We start from the raw sequence: 24,781 nt of genomic DNA, 5'->3' as shown, positions 1-24,781 counted from the left end.
CAAAATACTGCTAGACTTTAATGTTTCACTTTCATAATAAATCTATGCCAAAGATCAGACAAATGGAAATAATAATTGAGCATTTGAAACAGTGCTTGAATTAGATGTATTTTTCATGTGAGATAACTCCAACCATGGGATCAGAGGGACCTCATTTGCTGTTTGAGGAGAGAGCCAAGTGTCCTTGTCCCATGTTGGGATGGCTGATTTGTATAGCATATGTCCATAATTAGATGTGTGGGTTTCAAGCGGGCATTACGGAGAAATGCTTAAAAAGATCTTGTGGCTTTGATGAATCTCTTAATGAACTCCTAGCCATGCATACAGATCTCCATCATGTCAACATGGTTTCAAACCTCTACCACAGATTTCCCAACATACTATGTGTAGCCTGTATTGTACCGCCCACTCGATTTACATTTCTGTGAACATTCCTTTAGGAGATTTACGGTAACGGAGGATATTTCCTTCAGATGATCATTAGCCTCCTCTCTTTAGCCACTTGTAAATCATATCTCCTTTCAAGCCCCAGGAAATTAAAAAAGGGAGTCTGAACACAACACACATTAATATTTCCCTGCAATACATGATACTAAGCAAACAGCCTGGAGCCTCTTGGTCCCTTGTTTGGGGAGTTAGTCTGTGTATCTGGTCCAGTGGTTCTCAATCCTGGTCCTGGGGACCTTTGTTTTTGCCCTAGCACTACACAGCCGACTCAAATGATCAACTCATCATCAGGCTTTGATGATTTGAATCAGGTGTGTAGGGCTAAAGCAAAACCAAAAATGTGCACCCCCTTTGGGTCCCCAGGACCAGGATTGGGAAACAGTTGTCTAGTCTCCTGATGTTGGTTAGCGTGTCCTCTAACCTCCCTGAAGAAATCACTGTCTATATCCTGTGCAGATTGTGCCTTCCCACTGCGGTGGCCACTCATTGGAAACAACAACTCCCTAATGGTCTTGTTAACAGGTTCACGCACCTCAGTCAGTCCTCAAACAGAACACAGCAGAACACAGGTTAGCCGGGAGTGTGGTAAGGTGAGTCCACCAAGGCGTTACACACACACGCACACACACACACACACACACACACACACACACACACACACACACACACACACACACACACACACACACACACACACACTCCCTGCAACACGGATGTAGTGCAGGAGGATTTTGTCTGGGATTTGGCATTTGGTGTATCTTTTAAAAGGCTCTCTCGTCATGACTCTTTCATTTGATATTAGACCCTGATGAATATTGGATGGGTTCTGCCTTCCTCAGCGAAAGACTGACCTTCAGAAAATATATTCTGAGGTCCCTGCCCTGGGGTTTGAAGTTGATGTGCTGGCTCTCTTGTCCTCTATATGTATGTGGTCCCACTAGGAAAGCTTATTCTGTATTATTAAATCACTGCCTAATGTATGTATTTTGTGTTGTAGTTATTCAACTCGGCTTTAGTGGAGCATCCTGTGATTGTTTTTTGGCACCTTTACATTATCCGACAAAATTTTACATTTCAAATAAAAGCCTTTTAAAGCCCTATAAATGAAGTCATCTGCTTGTCCTCTTCTTTATTTTGGAAGCGTATTTAGAATGAAGGACCATAAAAGAGGAAGACAACCGATAGTTTGTGAGGAAGCGAGAAACTCCAGAAACCTAATCAAAGTATTTTGTGCTCATTTATCTTGCCACTCGTTTGTCTTAATTGTGTCCTTAAGAAAAATAAGACTTGATTAGTTTGGGCGTAAAGAAATGACAACTCAGCAGACATTCTCCCCCTCTAGCTGGAAATGCAAAGCTAAGGTGATTAGAGGTAGAATCTTTGTGATGCAAATTAGATTCCTTTGAAGATTTCCCTTCTTTTGGCGTAGACAGTCTTACTGCATCAAGCAATAGAAACCCAGTGTCATGGTGGTGAATGGAAAGATTCAGTGGGAAGGGAAAAGTCAATATGGCTTTCAATATGCATTTGTCCCAATTCACATAGTCAGTTTTTATTTTGTGGCTGATCTGAAAACCTCATATTCAACAGTTATACTTGCAGCAATAAGCACATTAATGTATTCATATTTTGACAGGACTATCATTATGAAAAACAAAGATAATAGATTAAACTGATGTTAGGAGTTCAGTCCAGGAATCCCCTTGAATTGCCCATACAGTTCTGAAAATAAAAATTCAAGCCTGAGGAATTTCAGGATACAAAAATTATACAAATCCATGTGTGAATGAAGTACAGAATATTTTTGGTCACTGTTTAAAAATATTCTCCTACATGTAGAATAAAACCACCACTTAGTTCTCCAAGCCTGCATACCAAACCCAGCGTATTGCTAACTCAGTGGTGAGCAACTCCCATCAATGACCCAGTCTCTGATTCAGTGACTGTCTGAGAGGATAATTAAGCTTCTAGTCCCTGACGAATCCCACAGCCAATCCCACGTCTCACACAAGCCACTAATTGGCATGAATTAACGGTGAACTGAGGTCATTTCATCAGTGACTGCTCAAGCAGCACATAAAGAGCAGCAGAGAGAGGGAGAGAGAGAGCGAGAGAGAGAGAGAGAGAGAGAGAGAGAGAGAAAGAGAGAGAGAGAGAGAGAGAGAGAGAGAGAGAGAGAGAAAGAGAGAGAGAGAAAGAGAGAGAGAGAGTCTGATGGTCTGCCAGACTTCTGACACGGCCTGACGATATTAGTACAGACTTTTTAATCAAGAAACATTCAGGCTTTTTCCCAACCCTAAAGTGCATGTAGCAAACATATGGCCCACCACCTGCTCACTGGGCCATCCTAATGAAAAGTCAGATTTTCTCATCCATTAGTCCATATCACCCACATTCAGCTTCTGATCTGATAACCAACACAGCAACACTTAGTGAGTGTTACTCTAGCCAGCTGGACTCAGTCTTCTAAGTCATTGACTGTGCTATAGAGAGAGCATAGAGAGAATGGTTTCAAATGACTCTCATACAGTTGAAGTCAGAAGTTTACATATACACCTTAGCCAAATACATTTCAACTCAGTTTTTCACAATTCCTGACATTTAATCCCAGTAAAAAGTCTTAGGTCAGTTAGGATCACCACTTTATTTTAAGAATGTGAAATGTCAGAATAATAGTAGAGAGAATGATTTATTTCAGCTTTTATTTCTTTCATCACATTCCCAGTGGGTCAGAAGTTTACATACACTCAATTAGTATTTGGTAGCATTGTCTTTAAATTGTTTAACTTGGGTCAAACGTTTCGGGTAGCCCTCCACAAGCTTCCCACAATAAGTTGGGTGAATTTTGGCCCATTCCTCCTGACAGAGCTGGTGTAACTGAGTCAGGCTTGTAGGCCTCCTTTCTCACACACGCTTTTTCAGTTCTGCCTACACATTTTCTATAGGATTGAGGTCAGGGCTTTGTGATGGCCGCTCCAATACCTTGACTTTGTTGTCCTTAGGCCAGTTTGCCACAACTTTGGATGTATGCTTGGGGTCATTGTCAATTTGGAAGACCCATTTGCGACCAAGCTTTAACTTCCTGACTGATGTCTTGAGATGTTGCTTCAATATATCCAGATAATTTTTCTCCCTCATGATGCCATCTATTTTGTGAAGTGCACCAGTCCCTCCTGCAGCAAAGCACCCCCACAACATGATACTGCCACCTCCGTGCTTCACGGTTGGGATGGTGTTCTTCAACTTGCAAGCCTCCCCCTTTTTCCTCCAAACATAACAATGGTCATTACGGACATTTTTGTTTCATCAGACCATGTGCAGTTGCAAACCGTAGTCAGGCTTTTTTATGGCAGTTTTGGAGCAGCGGCTTCTTCCTTGCTGAGCAGCCTTTCAGGTTATGTCGATATAGGACTTGTTTTACTGTGAATATAGATACTTTTGTACCTGTTTCCTCCAGCATCTAGCCGGCAGGTAGCCTAGTGGTTAGAGCGTTGGACTTGTACCTGAAAGGTTGCAAGATCGAATCCCTGAGCTGACAAGGTAAAAATCTGTCGTTCTGCCCCTGAACAAGGCAGTTAACCCACTGTCATTGAAAATAAGAATTTGTTCTTAATTAACTGACTTGCCTAGTTAAATAAAGGTAGAAAAAGGTCCTTTGCTGTTGTTCTGGGATTGATTTGCACTTTTCGCACCAAAGTACATTTATCTCTAGGAGACAGAACGTGTCTCCTTCCTGAGCGGTATGATGGCTTCAGGGTCCCATGGTGTTTATACTTGTGTACTATTGTTTGTACAGATGAACGTGGTACCTTCAGGCATTTGGAAATTGCTCCCAATGATGAACCAGACTACAACCAGGTCTACAATTTTCTTTCTGGGGATCTTGACTGGTTTCTTTTGATTTTCCCATGATATCAAGCAAAGAGGCACTGAGTTTGAAGGTAGGCCTTGAAATATATCCACAGGTACACCTCCAATTGACTCAAATTATGTCAATTAGTCTTTCAGAAGCTTCTAAAGCCATGACATCATTTTCTGGAATTCTCCAAGCTGTTTAAAGACACAGTCAACTTAGTGTATGTAACCCAATGACCCAATGACCCAATGGAATTGTGAGGGTGAATTATAAGTGAAATAATCTGTCTGTAAACAATTGTTGGAAAAATTACTTGTGTCATGCACAAAGTAGATGTCCTAACCAACTTGCCAAAACTATAGTTTGTTAACAAGAAATTTGTGGAGTGGTTGAAAAACAAGTTTTAATGACTCCAACCTAAGTCTATGTAAACTTCCGACTTCAACTGTACATGCGGTAAAGAGGGCAATGGAACGCAGACCTTGGGGGAAAGCACAAGGACACCATTATTGAAAAAAATGGAAGAAACTGGATATTCATCGATTCCATCATGTACTATATGTGTTCTAACCGGCCACAATGTGGTTACTAAAATCAAATTTGGATATATTTGGCTGTTTTTCGCTGCATAGTAATTAGAAGTTGTCCTTTTCGGGTTTCTTGCCTGCTAAATGCTAACTCCCGTTCATATAAGTTGGTAGCATAGCTACACACTTCGAAAAAAAGGTTTCTAAAGGGTTCTTTGGGTGTCCCTATAGGAGCATCCTTTTTGATTCCAGGTAGAACCCTTTATAGTTTACACTGAGGGTTCTACATGGAAGCCAAAAAGGTTCTACCTGGAACCAAAAAGAGTTCTTCAAAGGGTCTCCAATGGGGACCGCCGATTTGAACGAATTCCTTTGATCTGCATGTATTGCTGTCAAAATGTGCTTGCTGAATTCTACAGAGACAGTTCCATCACTTGTGGAACTTTTAATCTCATTTAAATCAGGAATTACATGAAACCATGAAGGCAGTTTAACAGTAGATTTTTTTTGGTGGGGTTAAAATAGAGGACTTGAACATGTAATCAACACCTTAATCCTCCTGAAAGTGATCTTTCATTGACTCAACTTTATTTCTTCATGCTTAGGAACACTCTGCTATGGAACAGCCTTTACCTCATTTTGATAAAAGTATGCTATAGAAAGTTACAGCATAAATATACCATACAATAAGATATTACCACCAAGGTCAAGATTAACTATGGGCATAAACGGACCCATGGCACTCATCTAAAAAGGAGAAGGTAGTCTGGCAATGTGCCCACCTATCCACTGGCTGCCTCTGCGGCCCAATTTAATGTCTCTTATTTCTGATGGTCTGAACATTATGTGTAATTTGTTCACCAAGGTTGTTTGCCCACACTGATGATCATAAGTGAATCTTCAGTACTTACTCGAAGTCGAACGCTGTTTAAAGATGGCTTGAAAAGGGTGAATAAAGGAAGATGACGTGGCTTACTTTAATGTTTATGTGAAAGAAGCATATATATACTGAACAAAAATATAAATGCAGCATGTACTGTAAGGTGTTCATGTTTCAGGTCCCATGTTTCATGAGCTGAAATAAAAATCCCAGACATTTTCGATACGCACCAAAAGCTTATTTCTCTCAAATTGTGTGTAACAATTTCTTTACATCCCTGTTAGTAAGCATTTCTCCTTTGCCAAGATAATCCATCCACCTGACAGGTGTGGTATATCAAGAATCTGATTCAACAGCATGATCATTACACAGGTGCACCTTGTGCTGGGGACAATAAAAGGCCTCTCTAAACTGTGCAGTTTTGTCACACAACACAATGCCACAGATATCTCAAGTTTTGAGTGAGTGTGCAATTGGCATGCTGACTGAAGGAATGTCCACCAGAGCTGTTGACAGAGAATAGAATGTTTATTTCTCTACCATAAGCCACCTCCAACATCGTTTTAGAGAATTTGGCAGTACGTCCAACTGGCCTCACAACCGCAGACCACGTGTAACCACGCCAGCCAAGGACCTCCACATCCGGCTTCTTCACATGTGGGATTGTCTGAGACCAGCCACCCTGATGAAACGGATAACTATTTATGTCTGTAATAAAGCCCTTTTGTGGGGAAAAACTAATTCTGATTGGCTGGGCCTGGCTCCCCAGTGGGTGCTTGGCTTCCTCCCAGGCCTACCCATGGCTTCGCCCCTGCCCAATCATGTGAAATCCATAGATTAGGGCCTAATGAATTTATTTAAATGGACTGATTCTTTATATGAACTTTAACTCAGTAAAAATGTTGAAATTGTTTCATGCTGTATTTATATTTTTGTTCAGTGTATATATATATATATATATATATATATATATATATATATATATATATATATATATATAAGTTAAATAAAGGCTAAATAATAACAATCAAAAATAATTCTGCATCATCGAAAATGCAGGCAAAATTTGTGAAATCACCTGGGAGACGATGCCTAGTAGCTTTTAAAACATGATTACAAAAAACCCCCATGTGAACCAATCAGCAGTGCAATAACTGATTATTAGCTTCTGCAGGCTATAATGAGGAGACAGAGAGAGGGGGGAGTTGAGATCATTACATGGGGGGGAGTTGAAAGGGGGGAGAAGAGGTAGGTAGGGGGTGTTTGGGGGAAGGTCAAATGGAGGGATCCATGGACACGTGAGGATTGCAAAACCTGTACTGTTATGCCAACACTTCCCTCCCAAGACTACTACAGTACAGCTAAGGTTAGTGGAATATTTATCAGGGGAGAAACATTGGCACAACTGTAGCTACATATTTTCTTCCATGGACCGAATAACCTTTACTAAGACATTTTTATTTCTTATTGTCTTCATAGGAGAACTACTGTTAGAAAAATCATAGCACAAGGAGAGTGAAAACTTCCGCTGCTCATATAAAGACAAATTATTTATAGGTCAAAGAAAACTACTGCAAAAGTGGGTCTAGTTTACAGGCCAACTTTTTAGGACTACTTTAGGAGTGCAAGCCTAATTACCCATGTTGCGTTTGGGAGGTGTTCCTTTCTCCCCCTCTTCATAATATATGAACCATTTCTTCTCAAGAGATGTTGCAGCATGAGAAGATGCACTAGTATGAGTCTTCTGTTGATATCCACTGTGCTTATTCAAACATAATATTTCTACACTACTGTTATTTCTCAAAGGAGGTGTGAGTGTTTGTGCCTCAGGGAGGGAACACTGATTACATACCACTACAATCCCAGAGGAAACCAGTGCATCGGTGCATTTTGAAGCGCTATCCTTCTCTGTCTATTTAGGACAAGGCACTCAAACCAATTATCTTCCACAGTTGACGGAATAGTCCTACTGTACCGATGTATCAATGAACTGGCCCCAACACAGACTCATGAAGCACATCGTAAAAGCGTGATGTTGACTTCTACAGACATATACACTAAGCCAGGGCTTATAACAGCGGTCTCTGTGTACCAACCTTAAAGACGCCCTGGTCGCAGCCATTGTAGGTGCTCTCCATGGTGTAGCTCCGGAGCACACCCATCTCCCTCCAGACCACCACCCGGGCTGTGGCCTCTCGGGACTTCTCCACAAGGTAGTTGCAGCTGTTGAAGGAGAAGGCTGGGGCTATCCGGTCCAGAGTCTTAGGGATGGTCTGGAGACAAAGACAGAGGGAGAAGAAATGGGCTTTAATACAGGTGCAGGGGTGGGTATTCTTTACACTGTTTAGCCCAAATAATGTAGATAAAGAAAGGTTGATTACCGTCATGATTCATTGAAGCTCTAATAAATGATTGCTAAATGATTTAGAATATATAAATTCATCGTTTTTTAACTACATGACAACATTCCTAAGACACATTGTCTACACCCAAACAAAGCTTGATACTGTAGCTAGGTAATGATGACCAAGCTTAAAAGTAATTCTACTTCATATATCCAGTAATAGCTACCCTATATCCTGGGTCCTCCTTCAGAGTGGCAGTATTGACAGCAGAACCTGACTGCCACACAGTCTCCTTCACACTACAGCCGTACAGGAACACATTCTTCTTCCGCGAGTGACCATGGTAATCACAGAACACCTATGGAGGCAACATGACACAGCTGTGATGACGGCCCTGAAGGAACACAAGGTTTTGGGCGTCGTTGAACCTCATTAATCTAACGGGGATCACATAAATGACAAGGTTTTAAGGGCCATTGTGTGAGATAATAACACAGCAGCGTTAGTACAAATGCAGTCGACTGTCTAGTCAAAGTGGGCATTAACCGCATCAATTCACGTGGAAGATACTTTGGTTAGCAACATTTACAACAAAGAGAAGTCAATCACTATCAATAAATTGCATGCATTAAGCACTTGTTTTGTTTAGTGATAATAATACAGTTTCATGCTCATAATAATTTGCAGGTACACTGGGTGATTACGATAATAATAAACTGTAAATAACGGTTCAATTGATTTACAAATCGAGTTAATTATTTAATTATACTGCTGCCACACAATTGACTTGTTCATTTCCCAACACAGTTAAAAAATGATCAAGCCCATAGGTGAGAAAGTTTCTGATTCGTTACGTTTACGCTGAGGCAGGAAAAGTAATCATGGCCCTCAAAAAAGCCTTTGTTTCACTATGAACATTGATTTGACATAATTAACTTATATTTGGCAGTTCAAGGTTAAAGACACGTGCAATGCATTTTCAGTTACAGAAATAAACCTGCCAGATTGTCATAATTTAAATGAGTTACCTGTAACTGAGGTTAAATAGTTCTAAAACAGTTGAATCAAGTTTGTGGTAAGAAGGGCTGAGAAACTCAGAGCTAGATGTTTGCCTGACTTTACATTCTGGAAACAGAGCAAATGGTTGTTGGAGTTCAGGTAGAGATCACAGCAGAACAGCTTAGCTATAAACAAGATAAGTAGATTCAGAAAGAACAACACAAAGTCCAGGGGAGGTGAATCAGACAGACCAGGGATGTTGAGTTATATATCTGAATGAACAACATAACGTCCAGGGGAGGTGAATCAGACAGACCAGGGATGTTGAGTTATATATCTGAATGAACAACATAACGTCCAGGGGAGGTGAATCAGACAGACCAGGGATGTTGAGTTATATATCTGAATGAACAACATAACGTCCAGGGGAGGTGAATCAGATAGACCAGGGATGTTGAGTTATATATCTGAATGAACAACATAACGTCCAGGGGAGGTGAATCAGACAGACCAGGGATGTTGAGTTATATATCTGAATGAACAACATAACGTCCAGGGGAGGTGAATCAGATAGACCAGGGATGTTGAGTTATATATCTGAATGAACAACATAACGTCCAGGGGAGGTGAATCAGATAGACCAGGGATGTTGAGTTATATATCTGAATGAACAACATAACGTCCAGGGGAGGTGAATCAGACAGACCAGGGATGTTGAGTTATATATCTGAATGAACAACATAACGTCCAGGGGAGGTGAATCAGACAGACCAGGGATGTTGAGTTATATATCTGAATGAACAACATAACGTCCAGGGGAGGTGAATCAGATAGACCAGGGATGTTGAGTTATATATCTGAATGAACAACATAACGTCCAGGGGAGGTGAATCAGATAGACCAGGGATGTTGAGTTATATATCTGAATGAACAACATAACGTCCAGGGGAGGTGAATCAGACAGACCAGGGATGTTGAGTTATATATCTGAATGAACAACATAAGTGCATTTGCATCAAATTATTGTCAAAGCAATGCATGTGCTGTCTCTGAGTATTTCTGTGAGAGGGTGGGGTAGAGAGAGAGAGAGAAAGTGAGAGAGTGAAAGAGAGCTATCTATTTGTTCTACACTCTTAGAAATAAAGTGCTATCTAGAACCTAAACGTTTTTTCGGCTGTCCCCAAAAGGAGAACCCTTTTTGGTTCCAGGGAGAAGCGTTTTGGGTTTTGTAAACCTTTTCCACAGAAGGTTCCACATGGAACCCAAAAGAGAACCCTTTTGGAACCCTTTTTTTAAGACTGTACAAATGCTTGTGAAGTGAAGTGTGGAGCTGTTGAGTGACGTCTCACCAGAGGTGTCCTGCCGATGCTGTTGAGGTAGTAGAGGAAGCCCTTGGCGTGGTATATAGTAGGGCTCAGAACAGGATCAGGCTTCATCCACTGTCTGTTGAGATCTTCACCATTCAGAGAGCAGCGGTGACTGTTAACAACACAACAGAGATACACACTGTAAGGTATACTGCTGAATAATGCAAGTCTTCTTTACAAACATAAAGCAAAAAAACAGTTTCAGTGCACTTATCTGCAAAACCCTAACATGTGGTCATCCATCTCAGGGTTTGCGAGATCAGCACATACAAACAATAGCGATCCGTTTCGGTTTGATCTAAGCAGACCAATACAGTAGCAGTCAAGTTGAGTCAAGAGTGTCAAATTATACCCTCCATTTTAGGATTGTTTATGCGATACTGAATGTCTACCCTGTCTATCCTGCAGTTGGCATGGAATCATATGAATGACCTTTGAATGGAAAGGCATTATGTAGAGAGCATTTACAGTACCTGCTGTATTAAACACACAGCAACTCAAATCACATAGGGCCAAATCTGACTTGAGATCTGCACAGCACAGGAGGCTGGTGGCACCTTAATTGGGGAGGAAGGGCTAGTGGTAATGACTGGAGCGGAATGAGTGGAATTGTATCAAATACATCAAACACATGATTTCCAGGTGTTTGATGCCATTCCATTTGCGCTGTTCCGGCCATTAATATAAGCCGTTTTCCCCTCAGCAGTCTCCTGTGCTGCACGGGCAACTCAAGTGATGCAGAAATCTCCTATTAACGTCAATGCAGTAAGACATAAGATTTATACAAAATATAGAGGAAAGGTACAGTCTCATGTACCGTGGCGAAAGTATCCTATTGCCATGTTCCTAGCCAGATGAGCATAGCTCTGTTTTTCTCAAATCAATAGTTATATGATGCTATAGTCTCAAATGAACATTTATGGTGAAAAATGTATCACATCATTTATTATACCGTGTTACATTGCATTTAATGGTGATAACTAGCGTCGCTGGCTTTCAAAGTAGCCTGTACTCATTTCCATCTCTCTCAGTCCAGATGAGCTATACCGTGACTCATCTGGGAAGTGCCACACGGTCAGGCAGTGCAGCTCTTAGGTTAGATTAGGCACTTCTGCATTTAGTGGCAGACGTTCACTAACAGCCGTGTTCCGTTTCGAAGTGTAACATTCAGAACATTCTGTGTGATATGGTAGAGCAACAGAGAGCAGTTTGATTTAACATTTTATATCATGCTCAATTTGAACATACAATGCACACATAGTGGGGGGGGGGACGTTCTAAATTGTGCTAAATCCACCTAAATGATCAAACTAAAATGGTAAACATAAAAACAATTCAGCAGATAACAGCTACACCAGAAGCAAAACTTCACGTCTCAGTAGCCAGGAGCTTGATCATTTTCCATGACTTATGAGAGGGGCAAATGACAGGTGTTTAACATGTGATTGCTTGCCAAACTAGAGGGCAGCCTTTCCAATCTTTACTGACAGCCTGTCATGGAGCTGCCAAGGCAGAGAACACTGGCCTGGCAGGTTAGATGTCAATCAATGACTGAGTTCTGGACCCTCAGAACTGTTGGACTGAGTGGTGAATGAGAACTGTTGGTTGGTATTTCTACAGCACGACTGCAAAGCACACAGGGAAAAGGTGGAACAAAGTGGCACGAAGGTGTTTATCTAGCCAATCCTATGTATTAAATGGGATCAAGTTATATTCACTAGTGTGTTCATTTCAGAGGAGGCTGGTGGGAGGAGCTATAGGAGGACGGTTCATTGTAGTGGCTGGAATGGAATAAATGGAATGGTATCAAACGCATCAAACATATGAAAACCACACGACTCTGTTCCATTAATTCCATTCCAGCCATTACAATGAGTCCTATAGCTCCTCCAACCAGCATCCTCTGGTTAGTTTCCATACCTTACGATACTTCAAGGGGAATAAACGTGACATTGTTTTGTACACATAATGAAGCTACCAGTGAAGACCATGACACTGACTGTCTAGAGCAGAAACAGACCAAGGCCAGATTAGATTTTATATGACCAGCGATAATACCTTTGAAATACAGTATGCCCTGCAATATGCTACAGGCTAGTTTTGATACACCTAAATATTAGACATCAAAATCTATAGTTATCTCTACATAACAACCTAGCAGTTGAAAGGGCACCTTTCCAAGCTCTCTGGGAGCGACATACTCAAACTGACACTGACCTTTGGAGTGGACATCAACCAACTGCCCGTCTCTATCGTAAAAGTTATATCTATTCACTTGCTGTACAGAAGACAATAATATTATGAACAATGTATATTCAAACACAAAAAAAGCTTCCCCAAAAATAGAGTAGACCTCCTGTTGAGGTATCATTTCCACTTGGCGAATTATCCGTCTTGACATGCCTTCTAACTTCTAATTCAATCTGATCACAAAGCCTCTGTTGCCAGGCAGTTTGGTAATCCACGGGCTTTGCTGAAAATGACACAGAAATGAAAGACTATATCTTTCAGTTTTAAACTCTGCTTTGTTCATGACAGTAATAATTTATGAAGACCTTTGAGTTCCCATTCAATGAGGAGCAAGAGCAGCAGAGCATTTTGTTTCCATTTACTGGGTGTTACAGTCTGACAGCCTGTCCCCGTTTCACAGCCTGCAAGATGTCCGCCGGCCATCCCACATTATGCTCACAAATTCAACAATCTGGATGACTAGGAATAGTAAGTGGGTGGGTATGGATCTAATACGTACATGTCATGAGAGTGACGGACATGATGAATGTAGCTCGATCTATCTTGTCATAGCGCACAGTATAATACATTAAAGCCAGATTTGTGAGCTTTGAATGGTGAACTCTTCATCTGAAGTACATTTTCCAATGTGTCTCATATTAACTACAGTGTGATACAGATCTAATATAGTGAATCTTTGCGCATGTGATTATTTTGTGCCTCAGTCATTTCAGGTTGGGGATGAAAGAGAAAACTACCGTTACACCAAAAACCTGACAAATCTGTGCTGACAAAAATTGTACTCCAGGCCTTCCTAACGTCTCTAAAAAAAACTTCACCCAGATATGCTGTATTTAAGTTCATGAATGCAGGACTGAGCTCCAACATATTTTTACCCAAGCACGAGTAATGTTCTTATAGGATCTAATTAGAAACAGACTTGATCACGCGTGAATGGATTGGAATATAATGGTCATCAATACAACATCACACTAAATGAGTGTATCTCTCTGTGTGTGTTGGATGTGGGAGTCACTCAGATCTTTGACAGTAACAGCTGGGTCGTTCCAGCAATTCAGTGCTTTTTGAGAAGTGTAACTTGGTCAAAATAAACGTTTGATTTCACTTCATTTTAACATTCTGTCATGTCCAACTTAATAATAAATAAAAAAAGTTTCCCATCTCAAGAGGTTAACCTGTTGGGGGTAGGGGGCAGTATTTGCACGGCCGGATTAAAAACGTACCCGATTTAATCTGGTTATTACTACTGCCCAGAAACTAGAATATGCATATAATTATTGGCTTTGGATAGAAAACACCCTAAAGTTTCTAAAACTGTTTGAATGGTGTCTGTGAGTATAACAGAACTCATATGGCAGGCAAAAACCTGAGAAGATTCCTTACAGGAAGTGACCTGTCTGACAAGTTCTTGTTCTTCTTGGCTCTCTTTAATGAAAACTGAGGATCTTTGCTGTAACGTGACACTTCCTACCGCTCCCATAGGCTCTCAGAAGGCGGGAAAAAGCTGAATGATGTAATTCCAGCCACTGGCTGAAAAACATTAGCGCTTTTGGTAAGTGCTCTATCAGAGGACAATGGGACGGAGGCGCGTGCACGAGTCGACCCCATGTTTTTATTTTCTCTCTCTTTGAACCTAAACACGCTTTCCCGGTCAGAATATTATCGCTTTTTTACGAGAAAAATGGCATTAAAATTGATTTTAAACAGCGGTTGACATGCTTCGAAGTACGGTAATGGAATATTTAGAATTTTTTGGTCACGAAATGCGTCATGCGCGTCACCCTTCTTTACCATTTGGATAGTGTCTTGAACACACAAACAAAACAGAAGATATTTGAACATAACTATGGATTATTTTGAACCAAACCAACATTTGTTATTGAAGTAGAAGTCCTGGGAGTGCATTCTGACGAAGAACAGCAAAGGTAATAACATTTTTCTTATAGTAAATCTGACTTTGGTGAGGGCTAAACTTGGTGGGTGTCTAAATAGCTAGCCCTGTGATGCCGGGCTATCTACTTAGAATATTGCAAAATGTGCTTTCACCGAAAAGCTATTTTAAAATCGGACATAGCGAGTGCATAGAGGAGTTCTGTATCTATAATTCTTAAAATAATTATGTTTTTTGTGAACGTTTATCGTGAGTAATTTAGTAAATTCACCGGAAGTTTGCGGGGGGTATGCTAGTTCTGAACGTCACATGCTAATGTAAAAAGCTGGTTTTTGATATAAATATGAACTTGATTGAACAAAACATGCATGTATTGTATAACATAATGTCCTAGGGTTGTCATCTGATGAAGATCATCAAAGGTTAGTGCTGCATTTAGCTGTGGTTTGGGTTTATGTGACATTATATGCTAGCTTGAAAAATGGGTGTCTGATTATTTCTGGGTACTCTCCGGACATAATCTAATGTTTTGTTTTCGTTGTAAAGCCTTTTTGAAATTGGACAATGTGGTAAGATAAAGGAGAGTCTTGTCTTTAAAATGATCAACTTGGATTAGCTAACAATAAAGAGGCTATAGAAGGCCAAGAAATGGTCAGAGAGGGCACTTCCTGTATGGAATCTTCTCAGGTTTTGGCCTGCCATATGAGTTCTGTTATACTCACACACACCATTCAAACAGTTTTAGAAACTTTAGGGTGTTTTCTATCCAAATAAAATGTTTTCTATCGAAATCTACTAATTATATGCATATTCTAGTTTCTGGGCAGGAGTAATAACCAGATTAAATCGGGTACGTTTTTTATCCGGCCGTGAAAATACTGCCCCTATCCTAAACAGGTTAAAGAAGCAATAAAACTGGCATTCTTTAGACTTGTTGAGTATCTGTAACATCAGCATTTGTCGGTTCGATTACAGGCTCAAAACAGCCAGAAACAAAGACCTTTCTTCTGAAACTCGTCAGTCCATTCTTGTTCTGAGAAATGAAGGCTATTCCATACCAGTTGTCCTTGATGTTGTCCTTGAGTTGACCCTGCCCTCTAGTTGTCCTTGATGTCCTTTGTTTTTTTGCATTGTTGATTTCTCTTTTTATTTTTATTTCATTTTCTTGGTTGTTGGTGCATTGGAGGGGTTCTTGGGAGTGGGGAATGGACTTATTATTATTATTATTATTATTATTATTTACTTGGGGGAGGACTGTAGGAGGGATCTCGGATGGTTGAGGGGCAGCTCTTGGGGAACTGTGGGGGGGATCTTGGAGGGTTCGGGTCCCCGTTTTCGGCCTTGTGGGAGATCTGTCAACGTGCCCTTGAGCATGGTGTTGACCCTGGATGCTTCTGTGTGTCGCTCTGAATGGGAGTCTGTTGGATGACTGGTATGGTTGAGTGGCTTCACTGCAAGTATATTATATTATATGTTTTGGATATTCAATAAAAAAATAAAACATTTTAAAAAAAGAGTGGAAGTTCAATGCAAAAAAAAATACATTGTTGAAACATTTCTAGCCTGTCTATCTATAGGTAACAGGGTTGACGTGTTATGCAATCAATAATCTCAATCGACAGATTTTCTGTAAATTCACAAAGTCGATGACTGGCACAATCTTGTTCTCATACAACGTGTTTACTTGTAGTCTCACACAGTCTGATATTTCTTCAGTCACCATTATAACAGATGTCAGGGTACAAAAGCACCTTCATCTCTTTATAGCATTTGACGGAATTAATTTTCGAAATAAATGAAAAATTAATTAATTCAAATTGTCTTTTTACTCCTGGACACAGAAGTCTACCTCCTGTCCTTTACAAACAAAGCAATCTGCCGCTGGGTCCACTTTACATCCCAGACAAAGACAGTTCAATTTAGTTTTGTTACAGGGAGTCGCCAGTTCAGGGGGATAAATAGATTTCTATGCCCTGTCTAATGGGGTTACATCCTAGTTTCACCCTCAAATCTCCATCAGACATGGATGTGCACAATGAGCATTTAGTTCGACCTCAAAGTCACTGCACCCCACCATGCCACAGATTCGGATTTAAGCATTAAGCATTGCCAGGATGGAAAATCACTGTTACTGTATCCCAGAGTTTATCATTTAAAACTAATGGAAAACATTGAGCAGATATTGGAGCTCTTATCACTATTGGGAGGGGGAAGCGCTCTGTCTGGCAGCACATGGGTGAGTCCCATTAACTGGTGGAATTGGAAAGTGGAAATTCATTTTCCTTTTGTTTGGAGTGCTCTGATGGCTTCACAGATAGAGGATAGAGGCTCAGGTGAGCAGGGGAGGGAGCAGCCTTGACACCTCCGTCCGTGGCCACGGCCGTCACGATGGAGGATGGGCTGGCTCTAAAGGAGATTGTAAATGTGGCTGACATGGCAGACCTCCCAGGAGAGAGTCATGGGTTCTTGGACATACTGTACATTGCAGATTGATCTGACACATCAATGTCCTGTCTGAGCTATGGAACACACATGACACATGGCTCCTCTTCACAGGAGAAAGCATCATAAAGGCTACACATGTTCCATCCATCAACAACACAAATACAGCCCACAGAGAGCAGAGCAGGAGAGAGGTTGATGAAGATCATGCGATTAATGGTTGATGCACTCAAAGAGAACAAAATGCCATTTCATATTCAGGTCAATGAGAGAGGATACACTACATGGTTGGTCCCCCCCTATAACAGCCTCCACTCTTCTAGGAAGGCTTTTCACTAGATGTTGGAACATTGTTGCAGGGACTTGCTTCCATTCAGCCACAAGAGCATTAGTGAGGTCGGGCACTGATGTTGGGCGATTAGGCCTGGCTCGCAGTCGGCATTCCAATTCATCCCAAAGGTGTTCAATGGGGTTGAGGTCAGGGCTCTGTGCAGGCCAGTCATTCTTCCACACCGATATCAACAAACCATTTCTGTTTGGACCTCGCTTTGTGCATGGGGGCATTGTCATGCTAAAACAGGAAAGGGCCTTCCCCAAACTGTTGCCGCAAAGTTGGAAGCACAGAATCGTCTAGAATGTATGCTGTAGCGTTAACATTTCCCTTCACTGGAACTAAGGGGCCTAAGCCGCACCATGGAAAACAGCCCCAGACCTCCTCCACCAAACTTTACAGTTGGCACTAGTGTTCTCCTGGCATCGGCCAAACCCATATTCATCTGTCGGACTGCCAGATGGTGAAGCGTGATTCATCACTCCAGAGAACGCGTTTCCACTGCTCCAGAGTCCAATGGCGGCGAGCTTTACACCACTCCAGTCAACACTTGGCATTGCACATAGTGATCTTAGGCTTGTGTGCGGTTGCTCGGCCATGGAAAACCATTTCATGAAGCACCAGACAAACAGTTCTTGTGCTGACGTAGCTTTCAGAGGCAGTTTGGAACTCGGTAGTGAGTGTAGCAACAGGACAGACAATGTTTATGCACTTCAGCACTCGGCGGCCCCGTTCTGTGAGCTTGTGTGCTTACCACTTTGCGGTTGAGCCGTTGTTGCTCCTAGACGTTTCCACTTCCCAGTAACAGCACTTACAGTTGGCCGGGGCAGCTCCAGCAGGGCAGACATTTGATGAACTGACTTGTAGGAAAGGTGGCATCCTATGACGGTGCCACATTGAAAGTTACTGAGCTCTTCAGTAAGGCCATTCTGCTGCCAATGTTTGTCTATGGAGACTGCATGGTTGTGTGCTCAATTTTATACACCTGTCAGCGACCGGTGCGGCTGAAATAGCCGAATCCACTAATTTGAAAGGGGTGTCCAAATTATTTTGTGTATATATAGTGTGCATAGCTAGACAGATAAGCTACAACCATATAAATGTTGACATTTGTGCATCCACACAAGACCATGAATAATGGCTGTTTTTTTTCTATCACAGTATAGCCTATTCGTCACATCACAATAGCCTAAAAATGATCATAGCTAGCTGGTATAGTAACTCGTTTGAAGGGCCTAGAAGGCTTTTACTCAACTTGGTGTTAAAAATTGAACATCGGGAGCATTCAACGTGTGGCAGGAAATCATCAAAGCTATGTCAACAATACCAACATTTCTCTGTTACTCACTCCAATTGTGGCAATCACATTTCCCCTGTTTGTCCAGTTGAATTATCAATCAGCTATTCATCCAATGTTAAAACGTTCTGCTCAATGACTCAAATAAAAAGGTCATTTTAACCAAATTAATGATGTAATTGTGACGCTTAGTACGATTTGGATAAATAATAACGATCTGTCACCTTTGTGGAAAGCATAGACTGGAGCTGATTGGTTCTGACACCGTTGCCTGGTGCTTCATCTCTGTGATGTTGCCAAGGAGGGAAACTTGCATAACCAAATCACCGGAGACCAGGCAGGCCTACTGTATACAGGAAAAAGCATAAACCTTGTGTTCACATAACAAAAAAATTAGGTCATTTCTTACCTCGCTGAAAACAAAACACCTGAAAATTCCTAAATCCTCTTTTGTATCATTTCCCTCTATTTACCTTGAGAGAGATAATAACAAAGCTCCTGCTTGTTACACAAAGCGTGTGCTTCCATAATACTGCCTGATAGCTTTAAACCATTTTCGACTCAGGCATTCATCTCTTCAGATGATGCCCATGGAAACCCTAACAGAACTCTGGCTGCTGCTACATTGTCTGTGTGATTGACGTGTCCCTCGGGATGTCTGAGAGGAGAGACGTAAGTGCAGACGACAGCTGCTGGGAAGATAGTTAGTTTTGAAATGCTCTTAAATGCAAAAACTCTGCTCTCCGTTAAGCTAACGGATCCAGCGTCTCCTCCATACCGGAGTTCAAAGCCGTCTCAGAAACCCTCTGAACCTCTTACTGACTGTCTTACACTGATGTACTCTGAGAACCCAAATATGAAAATATCCTTAGAACTCATATCAGTTATATGCATCTATTCTCCACCATGGAGAATCATACTGTAGAAACACTGAAGCAAGTGGAGACTTCTGGTACTGGATCTTCAAATCATCTAGAACACCAATGTGACAACTATGCTGATAGGCAGTGCCAGGCAACCTCACTCAGCACCACTATGCCAATAACCGCAGCAACACCTATACCATCATGTCTTATTGCTTTACTCTACAGCCATTTAGTCTACATCTTCTCCTGGAACTCTAGATTGGCTGGGCTGGTTCAGACACATTCACCCTGTCCGGCATTGCGCCTGTGCATTATTTACAAGTGACTGCCGTCCCACAATCCACCACAACAAGCCTGAGTGAAGCGTGAAGCCAGCAGTTGAGTTGTGTTTCAAGTGCCTACTTCACCCACCCCCTCTCTCCTGGATGCTCTCTCTTCCTTTCAAATCTCACAGTGGATTTAAAGCAGGGCCTGTCAGTTGTTTTGACGGAGCTTCTTCTGTTGTGCATGGCTGGGTCGGACTGACTGTATTATCACCTGTGTGCAAAGCATAGAGATGGGGGATGGCTTTGTTTTGAATATTCATTTGTTTGCTTATTCGTGCCTGCTGGGCACAATCATTCTGCCGAGGGAAAAGTCATGGGAGGTTGTTAAATATCTCCCTTGATGTGGAGCTCTGAGGAGAAGACAAAAAACATTTGTATTGAATATTCAAATAAACAAGACTCATTGTATACATTTTAAAATCCCATTCAAATAATGCTCTAATACAACTGCAATCAGAACAGCTCATTACATTGCCCTGTTATATCAAATTTTATGATGTACTTTTGTCAAGTACGCATACAGTATCAATTGCAGTATACAACTATGATAAGGGATTCGGAATAACAGAATAAAATGGAAAACTAAAACATCACATCATTGTCATTATCTGTAAACTACCCTCACGTTGAGAGGACATTAGATGAGGGTTGAGTGGTCCTCTCTGACCTGTGATACCGCAGGATGTGGCTACTCTCACATAACCTCCTCTGCTGTGTGGCTTCTCTTTGTGTTATTCCAGACAGAGAGGGAAATGAACTGAACACAACATGAGCAGCAGCTTACTCTGGCTCTGGGAAAACACACACATCCTCATTTCAGCACACATGGCCACCTCTAAAGACACACACGCACGCACACACACACACACACACACACACGCGCACGCGCACACGCACACGCACACACACACACACACACACACTGCCTGTGTTGAGTAACAAAGGCTGTTCCTCCCACCAACGCAATACAAGCTGAAGGAAATAGGAGTGTGTCTCCGTTCTATTGCCTGTTTTTGCACTTGATTTGAATAGTCATGTGAATGAAGTTCCATTATCTGCTCTTCAAAGGCTATTCCATTACAGTCCCCAGGAAATTCATAGCTTTTAAACGCACTCTGATTATTCATATTTCTGTTCTTATTAATCTCTACATCTTTCTTCCAAAGGCAAAGTCAAACTGTTATTGTACAAATAGCTTTTTTTTCTCTTACCCCCATAATATTTTAAAATATGCTAAATGATTCATCTTCAACACTTCAGAATCCTCTCCATAGAATGGCTCTAGTGGCTGAGATAACATGCTCCCAGCAGTTGGCCAGAGAGCAGTCATGCATATTCACATGCCCATGCTGTTAGGGGCTCTGAAGACACCTGAGCAGGTCTGGGCCTTGTTTCCCAGTTGTGATGTAAGTTAAGCATTACGATGATCGTACCAGATGCTTCGTTATTTACGAGCCAACTTTTGAATAGTGTTTCCTAAAGAAGCAGGTCGAGAGAACGTTTGCTCGGTGTGTCATTGCACCATGTGTCAGTGCTGCTCTCTGATCATTTTTCTCCATTCAAATAGCATTAGAATTATTCCACAATACTGCCTACGGATCAGCTCCTAGAGAGATATTACCACCAATGGCTGCAAATATTGAGGTGGATTATTCTAGTGTGCACCCTATAACAATGCACTAAATCAGAGACTTGGCACATAATTGCGTACATGTTATGCTACACATCATGAAATACTGCGAAATAAAAATGACAGACAGTAGCCGAGAATTGGCTAAATAGAATTCAATTGAATGAACATGAAATATATTTCAATGTGATCGAAATATAGGGCTATGTAGCCTATAATTTACAGTATCTATTTCATGCAGTCATCTCTGTTTTCATTTTAAGGATTGTTTTATTCTTCGCTTGTTTGTAACAATTGCAAAGTCATTAGCAACTTGTAGGCTATTTGTAGTCAACTTCGTTCTGAAGTTATCGGCAGTCACAGAGAGACAGATAAACCTCTTGATTCTGTGTTTTGCTGATCTTCTGTGTAAAAAGAGGGAAGGAAGTTAGCCTGGCGGGTAAGAGCATTGGGCCAGTAACCGAAAGGTTGCTGGATCGAATCCCTGAGCTGTCAAGGCAAAAGTCTGTCGTTCTGCCCCTGAGCAAAGCAGTAAACCCATTGTTCCCTGGGCGCCGATGACGTGGAGGTTGATCAAGGCAGCTCCCCGCACCACTCTGATTCAGAGGGGTTGGGTTAAATTTGGGAGACACATTTCAGTTGAATGTATTCAGTTGTACAACTGACTAGGGATCCCCCTTTCCTTATAAAGTGACGGAGAAAAGCATCTAACAGCGCACTTAGTTGTTCTACGAGTGGTCTGAGGCAGTCGGTCAACTAAAAGTCCAACATTAGAAACAATGTTTTTGGGAAACTGTTAGGCTACTAAAGATACATCGTTAAATGGTTCTAACGATGATCTTAACCCTACGCAGGCCCTGTATTGTTGCTGGTGGTGAGGTGTGGTACTGCTGCTCATCTGAGAGCTGCTGTCGGTCTGTGGCCCTCCACACAGCCCATTGACATCCAGTATAGATGCCGGGATTTTAGCTTCATGCCAAATACACCACGGCAATATGGCAGACTTAAAAAAAAATGTAACCTTTATTTAACTAGGCAAGTCAGTTAAGAACAAATTCTTATTTACAATGGGACTCCCAATCACGGCCGGATGTGATGCAGCCTGGATCAGAAAGCTGCATGGAGCCCAAGTAGAACCCTAAACAAATTGTTTGTTGATGAGGATAAAAATACATTTGTGTTCTGTCTGTCGCAAAACTTTTTGGAGCTTGAGGGTTTTGTTATTACCCAGTTGTATGCTTTAGTTTGCTTTTGTTTAGCCAATAATTACAATTAAAAATAGGTGAAATGATTCAGGAAGTAGAATGAATGCCTCATTACAGAAGATTAATATCCAGATCATTAAACATTTAAGTGCAAAGGCTTCAAAACTTGTAGAGGGGCTCAGCTTCCTTCTAGGGCTCTTCTCGCTGGGCTGGGTTCTTGCTGAAATAGAGGAGGCTTTGTGAGACAGAGAGTGTAGCTCTTATGATTGATCTTACCACTCATCAGAGTCTCTTCACTGAAATAAATATTTTGTGTGGATCTACAGTATGTGTTACTGAAATAACATAATTCATTTGGCCAGTCCTGGATGTTATGAAATAGACATTAGGGGTAAAGTGCATATTGTTAAAGTAACAAAATGTAGACTTTAGATTATACTGTAGGGGGCTGCTAGACAAACCCTAATGACCGCTCTAAGGACCAGTATCTAACCTTTACAATGTACTGTTTGCTGTGAGACACAACAAAACCATGCATAACACTCTCTTCTCTCCATTAGAATGTAGTAAACATACAAATGTCATATTTTATCCTTGGCATGACTTGAGACATGGAATTGTGTAGGTAAGGGGCTTTACCTACAGGGAAATCATGACTATTTCAACCTACAGGGAAATCATGACTATTTTAACCTACAGGGAAATCATGACTATTTCAACCTACAGGGAAATCATGACTATTTCAGCCTACAGGGAAATCATGACTATTTCAAGCAGTGGGAGGGGAAGTCATGCACTAACCATAGTGTACATAATGAAGGGTCTTGGCATCAATCCCATGGGCTGAGTTGATTGAGGATGGTCATTCTTGTCTTTAAGATTGCCTGGTGGTGCATTTCCCTGATGGCAGAGCTCACCCTGGTGGTGCATGTCCCTGATGGCAGAGCTCACCCTGGTGGTGCATGTCCCTGATGGCAGAGCTCACCCTGGTGGTGCATGTCCCTGATGGCAGAGCTCACCCTGGTGGTGCATGTCCCTGATGGCAGAGCTCACCCTGGTGGTGCATGTCCCTGATGGCAGAGTTTATACCCTGGTGGTGCATGTCCCTGATGGCAGAGCTCACCCTGGTGGTGCATGTCCCTGATGGCAGAGCTCACCCTGGTGGTGCATGTCCCTGATGGCAGAGCTCACCCTGGTGGTGCATGTCCCTGATGGCAGAGCTCACCCTGGTGGTGCATGTCCCTGATGGCAGAGCTCACCCTGGTGGTGCATGTCCCTGATGGCAGAGCTCACCCTGGTGGTGCATGTCCCTGATGGCAGAGCTCACCCTGGTGGTGCATGTCCCTGATGGCAGAGCCCACCCTGATGGTGCATGTCCATGATGGCAGAGCTCCGATGCAATCATTTATTTACCAAAGTCTCGACATCAAGCTGTCTTCATCAGGGTTTCATGTGAAACACCCTCCACACTGCCTGCCTTTCAGAAGACCACCATGTCACCACTATGTTAATCACAGTGATGGAGCTAACAGGTCAAACAACCTTGGAGGCAAGCTGAGACCCTCCACCTGTTATCTTTCACCCCTCAGAACCCTTCCTCCTACTGAAACAGCTTAGCCACAGGGGCACGTGGGCGGTGGGATGGATGGGATGCTTTCTACAGCCACTCTGGAGGAGATGATTATGAGAACCTCATAGGGTGCTTGTCTATCACTCATGGTCTTATCTAGTGCATCTCTTTATGAAGTGCCAGTATGAAGTAGGCTGAAAATACTTGTGTCTGTCTGCACGGACAGGACAAGTAAAAAGTAATACAAATGTGCTAGATATTGAATGCGTTTCTATGGAGTGTTGAGCAGTGAGAGCCAAGGGCGGGTGCTCTGTGGTATTGATGTATGTAAATGCTCTTGGTCTTCACTGCAATAGGAGGACCATGGTCACATTGATTGTTATTAGTTCAATACCATAGAGCAGCCAGCAAGGAACATTTACACATTTCTAGAAGAGTGAAACAACAAGTTTGACTTTTTAATGGTCAACATGGCTCTAACCGAATGTCAATACAATGGATGTATAGGATTTTGAACAGCATCGTTATTGCAAGAGAAAACACATGCAGAGG

General features: G+C 41.8%; 1 protein-coding gene across 1 annotated transcript in view; it reads right to left on the bottom strand.

Moving 5' to 3' along the window:
• Window positions 1-24,781, bottom strand: part of agbl1 (AGBL carboxypeptidase 1) — a 149,881-nt gene that overhangs the window by 40,650 nt on the left and 84,450 nt on the right. Inside the window, exons 20-22 of the mRNA XM_014124437.2 lie at window positions 10,404-10,533; window positions 8,282-8,413; window positions 7,807-7,983 (exon numbers count right to left, since the gene is read on the bottom strand). Coding sequence (XP_013979912.2) covers window positions 7,807-7,983; window positions 8,282-8,413; window positions 10,404-10,533 — 439 coding nt within the window. The remainder of the gene's footprint in view (window positions 1-7,806; window positions 7,984-8,281; window positions 8,414-10,403; window positions 10,534-24,781) is intronic.

Source organism: Salmo salar, chromosome ssa10 (assembly GCF_905237065.1).
Source record: "Salmo salar chromosome ssa10, Ssal_v3.1, whole genome shotgun sequence".
Taxonomy (NCBI): domain Eukaryota; kingdom Metazoa; phylum Chordata; class Actinopteri; order Salmoniformes; family Salmonidae; genus Salmo; species Salmo salar.
This window is presented reverse-complemented; position numbering and strand designations above follow the sequence as displayed.